General features: G+C 46.2%; 1 protein-coding gene across 1 annotated transcript in view; it reads left to right on the forward strand.

Moving 5' to 3' along the window:
* The window catches only part of NR2E1 (nuclear receptor subfamily 2 group E member 1), a gene marked incomplete at its 3' end in the record, with an annotated part of 19,869 nt that extends 7,596 nt beyond the window's left edge, over positions 1-12,273 (forward strand). Inside the window, exons 2-9 of the mRNA XM_081997637.1 lie at positions 813-958; positions 1,307-1,394; positions 1,694-1,929; positions 3,232-3,378; positions 8,439-8,535; positions 8,921-9,070; positions 9,357-9,462; positions 12,111-12,273. Coding sequence (XP_081853763.1) covers positions 813-958; positions 1,307-1,394; positions 1,694-1,929; positions 3,232-3,378; positions 8,439-8,535; positions 8,921-9,070; positions 9,357-9,462; positions 12,111-12,273 — 1,133 coding nt within the window. The remainder of the gene's footprint in view (positions 1-812; positions 959-1,306; positions 1,395-1,693; positions 1,930-3,231; positions 3,379-8,438; positions 8,536-8,920; positions 9,071-9,356; positions 9,463-12,110) is intronic.
* Between the last annotated feature and the right edge of the window lie 3,173 nt (positions 12,274-15,446).

Raw genomic sequence — 15,446 nt, forward strand, 5'->3', positions numbered from 1 at the left:
AGGAAAAGGAAAAGGAAAAGGAAAAGGAAAAGGAAAAGGAAAAGGAAAAGAACAAAACTGCAGAAAAAGCAGAAGCTGAGCGGGTTTTGGCGCGTTTCTTGAACCGAGCTGCAGTAATCTGTTCAAGTTTTTACATCACCCTCGGAACATTTGCAATTCTAGTCAAAGTCGGTGCGGGGGCTGGGGGCGAGGTGGAGCGGAGGGGAGCGGAGCGGCGCTGCCCGCCCGCATCCCGCATCCCGCAGCCACGCACAAAGGCGAGGAGAAAAGTTTTGCTGGAGGTTTTAGGGTGAAGAAAATGGCACGGCTCGTCTGTGGCAGGAACCAGCCCCCTTTCCCTGGGATTGCTAGGGGGAAGAGAAGGTTACTTGGCTTCCCGGTCATTTTATTTTGTTTTGGTTTATTCTGTGACTCGGTTTCCTGACTGCTCTGCTGCCTAGGGAAAGTGCTTTCCTCTGTTTGCCAAGGGCCAGAAAGGGAGGGAAACGCCCCCCTCCCCCCCCCCCCAAGTCGTCGTGTCCGTGTCCGTGTCCGTCCCGCCCCCCCCCGCATCCCCACTTCTAGCAGGCAAGCCTGCTGCTCCTGCTGCTGTAATCTTCCCTTCCAAAGTGGGTCCTGGCGATTATAGAAGACCCGAATAAACGTAGCGGGGCATGAATAATGCTCATTGTAGAAAACTGACACTTGCTCAAGGAAAAGAAAGTTGGCTATAAAATCACTTCATTATTTGCTTGTACTGCGGCTCTGGGGCTAATCCCTCCGGAGGTCAGATTGCTGAGTGCTCTCCCCCTCTCTCCCTTCTCTGCTTTCAGGTCGCATTTTAGACATCCCTTGCAAAGTCTGTGGGGACCGCAGCTCCGGGAAACACTACGGGGTTTACGCCTGCGATGGATGTTCGGGATTTTTCAAGCGGAGCATCAGAAGGAATAGAACCTATGTTTGCAAATCGGGAAATCAGGTACCGGCCGTAGCGCGGTCCCCCGCACCCCCGGTAAACTGCGGTTACAAGCCGCCGGCCCGGCCGGCGCCACCCCTAGCCGCAGGGAGCCCACCCGCCTTATCCACCCCCTTCCCGCTCCGGTAGCCTTCATCTCCAACCCCCCGCCGGACCGTCCCCCGTAGGGATGGGGACATGGCGGGGGGGGTGTGGGTGGGGTGGTGCAGGGGACCCGTCGCTGTCTCGGGTGCTGAAGGCCTGGGCACGGCGCGGCGCGGCCCGCCCCCCCCCGCCCCCGGGGCTCCGGGTGGGTGTGTGAAAGCGCGGCCGCCCCCCACCGCAGCCCGCCCGACGGCTGCCATGTTTTAGGGAGGCTGCCCGGTGGACAAGACGCACAGGAACCAGTGCCGGGCCTGCCGGCTGAAGAAGTGCTTGGAGGTCAACATGAACAAAGACGGTACCTGCTCCCCCTCTCCCAGGGACGGGGTGAGGGGGGGGACACACACAGGAGGGAGTCGGGCTTTGCTCTGAAGGAGGAGCGGTGTGTCGCTGTGGGTCGTCTTCCCCCCCCGACATTAACGACCCCCATTCCACGGCAGCCTCACCTATTTCTCCCCAGACGCCCCTCCGGGTGGGGGGACGCGGGGTTGGTCCCTGAAAAATTGCAGGGAGGGAGGGAAACCCAGCCGTGCTCTCGTGGGGCACCTGGTGCAGGACCCCACAGTGACCCCCTTGCCTCTCCTTGGTGCCCTCCAGCTGTGCAGCACGAGCGGGGCCCCCGGACGTCGACGATACGGAAGCAGGTGGCCCTCTACTTCCGCGGGCACAAGGAGGAGAGCAGCAGCACCCCACACTTCCCCGCCACTGCCCTGCCAGCGCCCGCCTTCTTCACCGCTGTCTCCCAGCTGGAGCCCCATGGCCTGGAGCTGGCCACCGTCGCCGGCACCCCTGAGAGGCAGGCTCTGGTGGGCCTGGCACAGCCCACCCCGAAGGTCAGCTACTGCCCCGGTCCCCCATGGGCCCGCAGACCCCCCTGCTGGGGTGCCTGCAACCCACCAGCTCTTCCCTGCCTCTGGGGCAGATGTGGCAAAGAGCAGGGCCTGAGGCCTTGTGAGTTGTGGTGGGGACTCTTTTGTTATGTCCTAAAAACCCCTGAGGATACACGGTGCAAGGGGGAAGAGGCCCTCTGCAGAAGGGCTGTGTAGAAGGACTGACTCATAACCTGCTCCCTACAAAACCTGTCTCTCCTATACCCTTACATCCTCACGGTTGCAGAAGTGCTCCTCCTGCCTGGAGCCCATCCACAAGTCCATGTTAAACCTTCTTTCATGAGGATGAGCTGCAATCACTGAGTTTTCTTCAGCAAAATGCCCACCTCCATAGTGGTGTAGTCCAGAAAGTACTATCTGTACTGACCAAAGCCTGCAGCTTGTCCGCACAGACACATGTCCAAGCTGGCTCTGCACTTCTTGGGTGTGACATTTCCTATGCAGCCTGGTGGAAGTACTGCTGTGGCCTCAGCTGCACAGGAATTAGCCATAAGGTGGTGTTTTTCATTAACCCATTTGCAATGGCATTTTGCATATTTACAACACCTAGAAAGTGAAAGAAGAGACAACTTAAATAGCTCTCCAGTTCCGGAGTTGGTAGCTTGGGAGAATCCATCATGAACATGATCACAACATAGAGTTCAATATTATAATTTTGGAAAATACTGAATCAGAAATTATTTAGCAAGAAATCATAGCACATGCTTGAAAACGTAACACCGTTCCAACGCTACACACCCTTTAGGTAGTTGTACTTACCTCTACGCACCTGCTTGCAGAGCCTGTTGCAGTCAGGGAGCCAGATGAAGGTTAAGGCCAAAGGAGTACTTCGCTGAGCAAGGCTGTAGCACTGTATCAGCTTCTGAAGCACAGGTTACAAACCACAAATACTTAATCAAATTTATGTTCTTCTAACTCTGCTAGCAGAGGTGTGCTGTTGTGTAACAAGGTAAAGGATGACACCATGTTTTGGTAATTTTTTTCCCCTTGTGTAATAATTTCCTTCTCCGTCCAACCTCCTCCAGAGAACTGTTTCTGTAGTACAGTTCATCCACATGGATGAGCAGCAGAGAGCAGTTTGGAGTGGGCCCACTGAAAGCAATGCCCTCTGCTTGCAGAATAAGAGAGTGCACGCTCTGTATTGGGGATGAGCATGATGCACTGAATGGCAGCTGTAGGGAAGAGGAAGACCAGGCTGCCTTGGTGACATTGTATGAAGTTGCTTTATTTTCTTTTGGACATTAGTACCCACATGAAGTCAATGGTACCCCTATGTATCTCTACGAAGTGGCCACCGAATCCGTCTGCGAGTCAGCAGCCAGACTTCTGTTCATGAGCATCAAGTGGGCCAAGAGTGTCCCAGCCTTCTCCACCTTGTCCTTACAAGACCAGGTAAGGCACCTGCAGTGGGAGTGGCATTGGCCTGGCCTGCCTGTTAGAGAAGGCTCAGAGCTCAGATTGTGTTCTGAATCTTCAGCCGTAGACCTTCAATTTCATAATGGACTTCAGCAGTTCTAAAGTTCAGGGCAGAGTTTTGGTCTGCCCCTAAAAAACAGACAGTGATTTAGAAACTGCTTTCCTCCAATTGTTATTGCATGAAGCAAGTGATAATTAAGCCAGAAAAAGACTAATATAAAGCAAATACTATGGGAAGACAAGTTCTAGAGGAAAAGTCACCAGACCGCAGACCAAGCTCAGTATGCCAGAACTACTGCTCTACTTGTGGGTCAACTTTCCCCTCCATAAAATGGGGAATAGCATCTTAGTTTGCTATTTTGGGATGAGAGGCGCTTAGTTAAGCATATGGCCCAGGATATGAGTGAAGTGATTTCTGAAGACCATTCCTCTCCTCTCCCCTCCTCTCCCCTCCTCTCCCCTCCTCTCCCCTCCTCTCCCCTCCTCTCCCCTCCTCTCCCCTCCTCTCCCCTCCTCTCCCCTCCTCTCCCCTCCTCTCCTCTCCTCTCCTCTCCTCTCCCCTCCTCTCCCCTCCTCTCCTCTCCTCTCCTCTCCCCTCCTCTCCTCTCCTCTCCTCTCCTCTCCTCTCCTCTCCTCTCCTCTCCTCTCCTCTCCTCTCCTCTCCTCTCCTCTCCTCTCCTCTCCTCTCCTCTCCTCTCCTCTCCTCTCCTCTCCTCTCCTCTCCTCTCCTCTCCTCTCCTCTCCTCTCCTCTCCTCTCCTCTCCTCTCCTCTCCTCTCCTCTCCTCTCCTCTCCTCTCCTCTCCTCTCCTCTCCTCTCCTCTCCTCTCCTCTCCTCTCCTCTCCTCTCCTCTCCTCTCCTCTCCTCTCCTCTCCTCTCCTCTCCTCTCCTCTCCTCTCCTCTCCTCTCCTCTCCTCTCCTCTCCTCTCCTCTCCTCTCCTCTCCTCTCCTCTCCTCTCCTCTCCTCTCCTCTCCTCTCCTCTCCTCTCCTCTCCTCTCCTCTCCTCTCCTCTCCTCTCCTCTCCCCTCCTCTCCCCTCCCCTCCCCTCCCCTCCCCTCCCCTCCCCTCCCCTCCCCTCCCCTCCCCTCCCCTCCCCTCCCCTCCCCTCCCCTCCTCTCCCCTCCTCTCCTCTCCTCTCCTCTCCTCTCCTCTCCTCTTTTCAGCATAATTGTTCACACAGCCAACATATTTTTCTTATTCATGTTGCTTCAGCGAACTTACAATTACACCAATATGGTGGAAGCAGAATTTGGCCAGCCCCCAATATTTTTCACCATTAATTAAAATCTTCCCTAATTTGTCTTGTTTTCCTCTGACAATTTGTCGTTGCCTCAAGTAAATCATATGTGAACCATACGAGCTGAAGTAATTTCTTAATGACTTGATTCTTGATGAGGACTGAGTATGCTTTGTATAATGCACTAATTTTTAAAAAAAGTAATCAGATAATTATAAAATGGAAGGGGGGAAATCTATGCAAAGCTCCAATCATAAAAAATGTCTAACACTTTGATATGATTGAGCTAATTTCCCAAAAAGGTAACTAGAAATGTTGTACCTTAGATGTTACATAGCAGTCATCAGAGGAACTAGCTCCTTTCCATGGGTGCATGTTGCAAGTGTTGCCATTGATACGCAAATATATATTTTGAACCCAAAGAAAAGAGCTTCTTACGAAACCAATAGCGTTTTCTACCCAAAGGTATATCTTGATGGTCACAATGTGATATAAAGCTAAAGTACGTTGAAATGTTCCTTTGCTAGCACCAGACCCATGTTTTGAAACCCCTGTTGTGAAATTAGACAAAGGGGGACGCCGCTCAGCTCTGGCTGCAGTACTGCTACGGTGTGACTGTCAGGGGAGCGATGAGATAGGGCCCAGCAGGTTACGCGCACCGTGAGGAAGATAGCGGTCCCAGCGCGGCATGCTGTTCTCTGATGTTGTCTTCTGCTGCTGCTATTCCTGCGGAGCACCGGGTCTGTCATACCAGGCAACCAAAGAAACAAGCCCAAATATCAGGGACAAGCAGCGTGTGTGCTGCTTCAGCAGGGAGCCTCAGCGCGCGGGGAGAGGCTGGGTCTGTCTCTAGACCAGTGATGTCCACAGGATGGTCCTTAGGCGAAGGCTTTATTTGACATAATATGGATGCATTTCCCACAAGGTCATCTCTGCTGCTGTGCAGAGGAGGGGGCAGCAGGATTTGGGAGCAAGGGAAGTCTCCATTGCACATGCCCAAGCATGCATAAGACAGCAAGGCCTGCTTACCTACCATAGATATCAGAGTGTTCCCATTATCTTATTCTACTTTCGTATCAGGGACTAAGGTTAGTGAATTGTATGTTAAAATCCCAACCTTTCCTTAAGATCACCTCGACTTGCTGTACCTCATTGCAAGCCAGCTTCCTCAAAACTCAGAGCTGCTCAGCTCTAAAGCTTTGACCTGGGCCTCTTTCTGCATGATTCCCCTGTTATATTCAGGAGGGCTGGAGAAGAAATAACTCCAATTTTAATCACCTTATTTCACGAATAATCAGACAGTTGATTTTTATAGTAATGCCACTGCATTATTTAATTTGACAATGGCCCAGCTGTAAATGTCTGCATTTCTCTTTTTTGCATCCCTGACATCCGCCCGAGGAAAGTCTAAATCCTTTTCCTGGATTTTGCTTTTGTTTGTGCTCTTCCGAAAAGGCAAGCACACTGTGATTCCAGGACTCTGTGACAGTTTCATCTCGAAGGCAAGGAAATAAACAGGAACCAATTTGCTGACAAAACATGAGTCCGAGGATTGCTGTGTTGCTGCCTTTGGTAAAACAGAGGCTGTCCTCCTTCCCCAGCTCCATAGCACTAATCCCGTTGTGGGTTGGAAGCCACACAACAAAAATAACACCATGATTCAGGTTCTGCTGGCCTGCACACCTGCCCAGCTTGTCCGTAAGACAGGTTGGCCCAATCCAGGTCACCAACAAAAGGTCGTACTTACAGGAAGGAGTTGATTAAGAAGCAAAAACCAGTCCTTCAGAAAGCCTGGTCTTTCTTGTTTCTTTGAAGAAGGAGGGCTGAGTATGACTTCAGCATGAATTATTTTAATTGTTGGTTTTACAGACTTATGCATAGGCATGAAGAAAGTTTCAGCTATTGGAATAGTCTCTTATTTCTAAAGTCTTCTGACTTTAAAGACTTAGTGGGAAAGAACATATGAAATTGATACCTGCGAGGAACCACCATTCATTACCATTGTATCTGCATGAATGAATGACAAAAAAAGTTTTACAAAAGCAAATGAAAGGCTGGCAAATCATTTCCTATGTCATATAGAAACCTGCACATCCATCGGGCAGGATTATCCGGAGGAGGGGCTGGGTTCGCAGGCTGCAGCAGCTAGGAGACTCACAAGCAGTTTCAGCTGCTCTCAGAACAGATCTGAGATGGGCAGTGCACCCTAGACCCCCTTCCCCTCCATAGTTCATACAATAATGTGGGCAGCTTCCAGTACTGTAAAATCCAATGTAATTATTTCAAACAGTAACTACAAGCAAACAGAGACAGAAATACTTTCCCATCACCGTTTCCTTAGTCAAGCTATACAGAAGTTCTGCAAAGCACATGGCACAAAAAGGCACAAAATGGGCACAAGCCTGCAGTGATAAGCTGAGAGCAGAGACACTGAGAGCTCTTCCTCCCATTCTGGTCAGAGCAGGGTGGTTTGAGACTCACAATACTGTTAAGAGTTAGCACACGGATAAAGGATTCACTCTTACTACATGCTTCTGTATTACTTTCACATACCTGATTCCAAGGGAATCATAATTAATTTGGTAAAAAGTATTTTTTTACTTTGTCCTTCCTTTTACAGAATACCCTCTTTCCTATTTTCGTAAGAAGCTAAGCTGCTGATACTTTCAGGGACCATAGCAATATTAATACTTGTGGTTTGTTGGGGGTTTTTTTCTGCATGAGTTCTGGGCAATGTTTTCTTTGCATGGAGCCACCAGATAATCCCTCCTGAGTCCACTGCAGTTCTCACCCTTCCAAACCTCTCCCATCCTATTGAGAGACATGAAGTCCCAGCAATGTGTATGCACCACAGCATATCCTTTGGGCCACGAACTTCAGCTGAACTGGGGGCCCTCCAGACCCCTCTTAAGAATTGGTCTGGGCCAACAATCTATAGATGCCCTCAAGACTAAACATGTCTGTTCTGGCTTTGCCAGTCTGCATCACCAGGAGTCACGTCTTCTCTTCAGATGCACCGCTGCCTCTCCACGGAAATCAAAGGCATTGCCTCCAAACAGAGAAAAACACATCCTCCACACAGCCAGGGAATGTACAAAATTGCAGAGAACTAGCAATGCTGTCAGCGTAGGTGCTCGGATACTCAGTTCTCTGAAGGGAAACAGCTCTCAGTGCCTGGAATTTCTGAGTGATTTTACACAAAAAGAAAGGAAGCAGGTGACACTGAGAAACCGTACATGTGTCCAGATGCTCTGCTTGAAAGAGCCAAAGACTTGCTTAGTAAGGAAAGGATTAAACATACATATGTGCTCTAATGTAGTGCTCCCTACCGAACGATGTAATTTCAGGACATTGTCCAGGCTTTTCTTCACGAATCCTGTCTTTGCGAGGGAAAGGAGGGTAACCCCTAGGGAGCAGTAGGTGAGCACTCATCCAACTTGTCCTAGGAGAGCTATATGTGCCGAGGAGGAAAGAGCCCATGCTGAGCTGAGCAACACAGGCGAGTCTTCATGTCGTGAGCAAGGTCTCTGGGGTGGGACTTCTCACTCTGCTTTCTCCTTTCTTTTGATCCACAACATGGTATATGGTGAGCAAACCCTCAGTGTTTTTCTACAATGCATAGACTTATTTCTAGGCACCTTCTCAAAAAAGCTAAGAGAAGAGCTAACGAATGCTGTGGGGAAAATACTATGGCAGGCATTTAAAGTAGTTTTTAAAATAACAGAAATTTACATATTTAAATTGTTTATAAATCTATAAATTATACACTATGTTATATTGTACATCTATTGTATGACAGCTGATGCTTTTGGAAGATGCTTGGAGAGAACTGTTTGTTCTAGGAATAGCACAATGGGCCATTCCAGTTGATGCTAACACTCTACTGGCTGTATCTGGTAAGAATTGCACAATTTAATGACTTTGTTACAAAAATTACCATAAAAATACATTACTGAAAAAAGAACAACATGTAAAGAATAACAAATTCCTACTGAACAATAGAACATACCTGTCATTTATAAATCTATATTTAAATGCAAATAATGTTGTTTTGTTGTATTCATGACTGCTTGCATTGTCATTTAAATGCAAATTACTGTGTTTGTTATCATCCAAGAGAAGATTTTATATTAACTTTCATACAATATAGTCAGTTTACACGGAACCAGATAGACAAGTGTGACAATAGAGTGGATATTGATACACAGTATTTTGTCAGAAATCAATATAAAATAAAGCAAATGCCTTTAATATTACTTATTTAATCTCTTTCTGTTTTAGGCATGAATGGTGACAATACAGATTCTCAGAAGCTGAATAAAATTATTTCAGAAATACAGGCTTTACAAGAGGTTGTGGCTAGATTTAGACAACTTCGGCTAGATGCTACTGAATTTGCCTGTCTCAAATGCATTGTCACTTTTAAAGCTGGTAAGTGGAAAGAATCTCTTGCTCCTCTGGTCTGATAACTATGAGGTTGCTACTTTAAAGCAAAAATGATGCTTTAAACCAGACATAGCTTTATATCATCATGATTCTATGATCATCCAACAGGTTTCCCAGTATTGAATTCCAATAGTCAGTGTTGCATTTTGAAAAGCTGACAGTGGAGCGCTGGGGAACTAACGGGAACGTTTAATTTCCACTGGTAGCACTGTCTGACCTGTTTTGACCCACCCAAGAGTCAAGCTGAACTAGTAACTCATCTACTTTCCAGTGCCTACACACAGTGGTTCCGAACTGAGGAGTTTCCGAAACGCTGCTGCCATAGCAGCCCTTCAAGATGAAGCCCAGCTCACTCTGAACAGCTACATCCATACCCGGTGAGCGCTGCCTTCTCTCAATACTTCCTGCAGGCGTAGGGGTAAAATCCTGCTCCCACTGTAGCAAAGGTGACGTTTCCACTGACTGAAATGGGGACCGGGCTGTTACAGCAAGTATACAGTGGCTGTCAGCCTACTGGGATTTGGCATTTCCTGAGGAAAGAGAATCACAGAAAAGATTGGAAAAGACGTTTAAGATCAAGTCCAACTGTTAACCTAACACTGCCAAGTCCACCACTAAACCATGTCCCTACATGTCTTTTAAATATCTCCAGGGATGGGGACTCAGCCACTTCCCCAGGCAACCAGTTCCAGTGCTTGACAACCTTTTTGGTGAAGGCATTTTTCCTAATATCCAATCTAAACCTCCCCTGGTGCAACCTGGGGCTATTTCATCTCATCCTGTCACTTGTTACATGGGAGAAGAGACCAACCCACCTCGCCACAACCCCCTTTCAGGTAGTTGTCGAGAGCGGTAAGGTCTCCCCTCAGCCTCCTCTTCTCCAGACTGAACAAACCCAGTTCCCTCAGCTGCTCCTCATAGGACTTGTGCTCCAGACCCCTCACCAGCTTCGTTGCCCTTCTCTGGGCATGCTCTAGCACCTCAATTTATTCAGACAAATGGGAAAGCGGTAAAAGGAGAAATCTTCCCCTGGGAAATGATACCTGCTGTGGAACACTTTGCAGTTCAGAAGGCTACATTTTCCTCTACATTTTATTCAGTTAAATACTGCTAATAAGTGGTGCTCAGAACAACATCACATCTCACAGCTGTATGACCTCTTTTGACCTGTGATCTGCAATACACTCCCCATGTAATTTCCCCCATTTTGCAGACACCGAAGTTGGGACGCAAGGAAATTAAATGGTTCTTCCAAGACTCTACCCTGAGTCTGTTGAAATGAAAGACCCAGAACTTGTGAATCCCATTTTGGTGCCACAGCAGAGTGATGAGAATCCTTGTTTGGGAAAAAAATATTCCGCTCTGTCTCATTCAGGAGAAGTCCTGTGGGATACAGAAATCTTAAAACCTGCTGTAAAAGCTGTAGCTGTCATCCCACAAAGTGGGGTAAGCCCAGGAATGCATGAAATGTATCATGCAAAATACAACCCCACACTCCAGAACAGCTGGCTGTGAACAGATCAGCAGCCTCCTCCTATGGACCACTTCAGCGTGGTGGGACAGGGCAGAAGTCAGAAGAGTGCACCTAACGCCTTCTGCAACAGCTGCTCTGCCTGGTTCAGGACTTCTGGGGAGAGCTGCGACAGGTCTTGTAAAGTCCATGTCGCAGTCCCTCAGCCGCAGTGGGGGTCCGCGAGACTAGCACAACGGGAGATGGAGTGGTGGAAGAGGAACTTTTATACCATTTTTTCCTTCTGAAACTTTGATCTGCTCTCATAACAGCCCTGTCTAGCAGAAGTCAATTCGGTGTCAGAGATTATATGGCAGCAGTCTCTGATGCACTTCGGTTTAGTCTAAAGGGAATGGCCTGTCCTGGGGATGGGAGCAAAATTGCAAATACTATCCAGTTACGGCTAGTTTGCTAGTATGACAAAAAGAATAACCTCTGCATAGCAACCTCTTCCTGTTCTTAGGGAAGGCCTTGCCCCTGAAGATTGTTCCCTGGAGACTGAGTGAGCCAGAGCCTGCTGGAGAGAGAATCCAGGGAGCAATGGTTTTAATGGCCATGGTTTCCATTCCAGGCATGGCTACTTTTCCATTGCATTTCTGCATTGCTGGAAATATTCAGCTACTGGGCTAAACAGTATCTGTTGTAAAAGATACCCTTTTACAAGGAAAAAATTGCAGTCCACTGACAGGGCTGTCACATTGACTGCAATGGGATGGGGCTTTCAGTTTGCATTTCAACCTCAGGCTTGAACTAACCTTCCTGCCAGCGCTACAGCAGTATCAGCCCTTTGATCTCAGTGGAGTCGCTCTCAACAGGACGCATGGGAGGGCAGACTGGAGAAGCAGAATGTTTCTCCGAATGACCCTACTCCTTTTAGCGAGACCACTGGAAGCAGAGGCTTGAGAATCACTGGTGTAAAGTCAGTGTAAGCACAGCTAGAATACATATCCTATGTTGTGTTGGCTTCAAAAGCTGGGAGAAAGGATGGAAAATATCCTATTACACAAATACATTACCTGGGGATAAGACATAGCTTCTTTAACAACAACAAAAAAATCTTTCTAAATGTCAATTGGTATTCAATGTATAAGGTGACCAAAAGGGGGCAAAATGATTACCATGACAATCTAGCAAGGTTTAAATCGCACTTTAAATGACAGAGTATTTATTATAGGTCAAGCTCTTCCCTGAACTGCATCAAGAATATTATTGTTGTCTGAGGGACAAGTCAGAGCAGACCCTGTCTCTGTGTTGCTACTGCTCTGAGGGAATAAAAAAAGGGAGTTAATCCAAACTCAGAGACACTGGTCTATATTCTGCTAACCTCCATTGAGAGAGAGTTTTCCTTGGGGTCAACCTTCTTGTTCACATGAGTACAAAACACAGGGTTTTTTAGCACAGGTAGCACTTGTGTATGATCTGCTGAATATTGGTCTTTTCTGTAAAGTAAAAGATTCTCCTTGGAAAAATATCTTAAAAACTTCAATAACTTGTTTTTCTCTCTCTGTCTCCCAGGTATCCCACACAACCCTGTCGTTTTGGAAAACTTTTATTGCTTTTACCAGCTTTACGTTCAATTAGTCCATCTACAATAGAAGAAGTGTTTTTCAAAAAGACCATTGGGAATGTACCAATCACAAGACTGCTTTCAGATATGTACAAATCCAGTGACATATAAATTACCTTAAAATAAACAATTGGGATGGACAGTTTGAGAAGAACTTTTATCTATGGAGAATAAGCCTCAACTAACAAAATCTACAGGAAGCATAAGCCTGGGAATGTTTAGCCTTTAAACCCATTGACAAAAAATACCCCAGTAGATATGATTCTGCTGCTCTGAAGAGAGTGATTTAGATCATGGAGAGAATGCTTTGTTCTACAGAAAAAGTGAAAGTGGTTGGAATTTGGCTGCTATTCCTGTTACTACAGGATGGAGGCAATTCAGATGCCAGTCATAGTTAACAAAGACTCCGCTACTCTCTTATTTAACTGGCAGATCTGAGACAAAATGTGAAAGAAGGTACTTTAGTTTGTTCAGTATTTGGAACCGGGTGACCAAACTTGGCTTCTGTTGTAACATGAGACGCGGTGGCCTTCAGAACTGCTTTAAAAGTAGCCTATGTTGGGAAAATGTTTTTAAGATGATAGGCAACATTTAAGACCAGGTTACCAAAACATTGCTTCTGCTATAATACATCATGAAGTGGCCTTCAGAACTGATTAAAAAGTAGCTTATGACGGCAGCTCCATTCTTCCTGCAAAATGAACTGGTGATCTTTGATGCGGATGTCACCACAATTTGTTCGGTTAACATCTCAGAGACAGAAGAGCTTTATACACTTCCTCCCTGACCTTCCCTCCTTCTTCTTCCACACACAGAGACACATCATTCACACACACACACCTGAAAAGATACAAGTCAAGAAAGGAAGACTAAACCAGCAAAACCAAATACAATGGAGGTGACCGCTTCAGTGACCTGCTGGCTGTCCTGTTGGCGCAGTGCTGAAACCAAAGGCAACAGTGGCCAAACTTTGTCAATGAGATGTGCAGAGAAGTGAAATGACTATAAAAAAAAAATAATCAACGGAAGGAATTTTATTTCAAAGAAATAAAGGTTGTTGACTGATACAATGCTAACAATTTCCAAAAGTCTCCAATGCCTTTTTAGAAAACTCCAGATCTAATTTTGAAGCCTTGTTCACCTACACCTTCTCACACACAAAAATGTTTTAAGCTGCTTATTTGATGTATGAAAAATGTAGAAAAGACATTTAAAGATAGCTGCTGTACTTTTCAAAATTTGATTTGTTATTAGGAACTAGCACTGAGAAAAATCAGCACTTGGACTATCATAGAATGAGTAAAACTTTTCCTGTACAAAGTGGATTAACGGATTTGTGAAGTTAAAAAGTTGTACTCATTGTATTTACAAAGAATAAAAATATATTGAATTTAAGTTACTTTCTGCTGTTCTTTTAACACTTGTCCTTCTATTTCTGGATTACCTTCTTCCACTGTACCCTACTTACCAGTGAACAGAAACACCCTACAAAAATGGATTGCCTTGGATGCTGTGGAGTTTCCATCATCAGAGGTTTTAACAAAACAGGTTAGACAAAGGAATAGCTTCGGTGCAAAGGGACTTCGAGGTCCTGCATAGAGCTGTTTTCTATAATTCGAATATATACCTGCTGCAAGGTTTTCTTCTCAAGGAGTTGTCACAGAGCTTTTTCTAGGACACAATACTAAACATATCAGAGGTCCAACCTAGTATAAGTCTTCCATTTCATGTTATTACAATTTTTAATACTGGTGAATTATGCAGCTAACAAAGGGCAATGAGTACTATAACACTGCTTCAATTAAAAAGATTTGGCGGTTTTATTACAGTGTACAATTGCATAATCACACCAAAGAAAGAGGTAGGCAACTCCTAATGCACAGGAACAAGTTGGCAATAGGATAAGGGAAATATAACATATTGTTCACATGGCAATGAGCGACTGAAGAGCCATGCACACTAAAACGACAGGTGTAAATGTACAGTGTGTATCAATGGCTCATTGGGTTTTAGTGTCAAGGAATTTCACAAGTGAAATTGACTCCAAGCACAAAAATCTCATGCGTTTCAGAGGTCAAAGTTATCACGCCATCCCTCTTCCATTTGCACAGTCTGCTAGGTCTCACATTCTGTCCTTTCCAAGACAGACAGACCACAAAGTATACAAGATCACCCTTCCGATGAGTCGGGTGAGACAAAGCACTGATTACAGGACTTCAAAATGTCTTCTATACACACTAGCATGGAGCACTTGAGAATGTATTTATTACAGGGCATAGCGCATTCTTAGAAATACACCAACAAATGCTTTATGAAGTGTTCTTACTGTACCTGTAATAACCTTCAACCACATCCTGCTCTCTACACTAAAAAGAACTGGGCAGGGCATAAAACCAATTGTGGCTCTCCTCTTTGTGACATTTCAGTTTATGCGCTCAAGAAGTTGAACCCAGTGCTGTGCAGAACTCATAGCAGAACACTCGTTTCAATAAGATTCATGCTGCTATCCCAAAACAGCAAAAAACCATGAACTGCATCCACGCTGCAAGGCAACCTCACTCTGCAGTGTGCTGTAGTCCCAGTCCCTAGATCACCCAGGCAAGAGGGGTGCACTGGCTTTCTCCCAGTGGCAAAGCAGGCAGGGCAATGAGTGCACACGCATCTCTCATCCTCTTACCTGCAGGACCTAGCCCAGCTGCAAAGCAGACTGAACTAGGAACAACACCCAGATCACTGTGGTTTAGGCACAGCTAATCTGACCATGCCATCCTCCCAGATCTCCTCTGCAGATTGCACAGAAGCAGAACCAGTTACACCACACTAGAATTAGGGTCTCCAGTTAACCTTGAAGGACTGAAGCCCAGGTGAAATCCTAGAGTCCAGTGCAGATGTCTTGTCAGCCTCAGAGGTTAACACTCCAAAGTCCTCACTTTGGAAATGGGAATACCTTGACATCAAGCATGCAGCTTTTCCCTCTTTGGCTTAATTCTTTTTTTTCCCCACAGCAGAAGCTACATATTGTGCATCATCTTTTAAGGATAAGACAGGGCATTTACTTTGATTTCTGGAAGAAGCTTCTTTCAGAAAAGAACATTTAAGGAAATAACACCTTACTATGTACCTAAACCTAAATAATAAAACTTCATATACATTTAGCCCTTCTTTCTCAATTTTCAAGAGTAACTCAACTTTTAAGTGTAATTCAAGAAGCACAGGGAATTTTAGAATTTTACATTATCAAAAACCTCTTGAAAAGCCAGTCAGCTCCAGGTCACAAGTGGGCT

The sequence above is a fragment of the Phaethon aethereus genome (assembly GCF_964289735.1).
Source record: "Phaethon aethereus genome assembly, chromosome: 3".
Classification (NCBI taxonomy): domain Eukaryota; kingdom Metazoa; phylum Chordata; class Aves; order Phaethontiformes; family Phaethontidae; genus Phaethon; species Phaethon aethereus.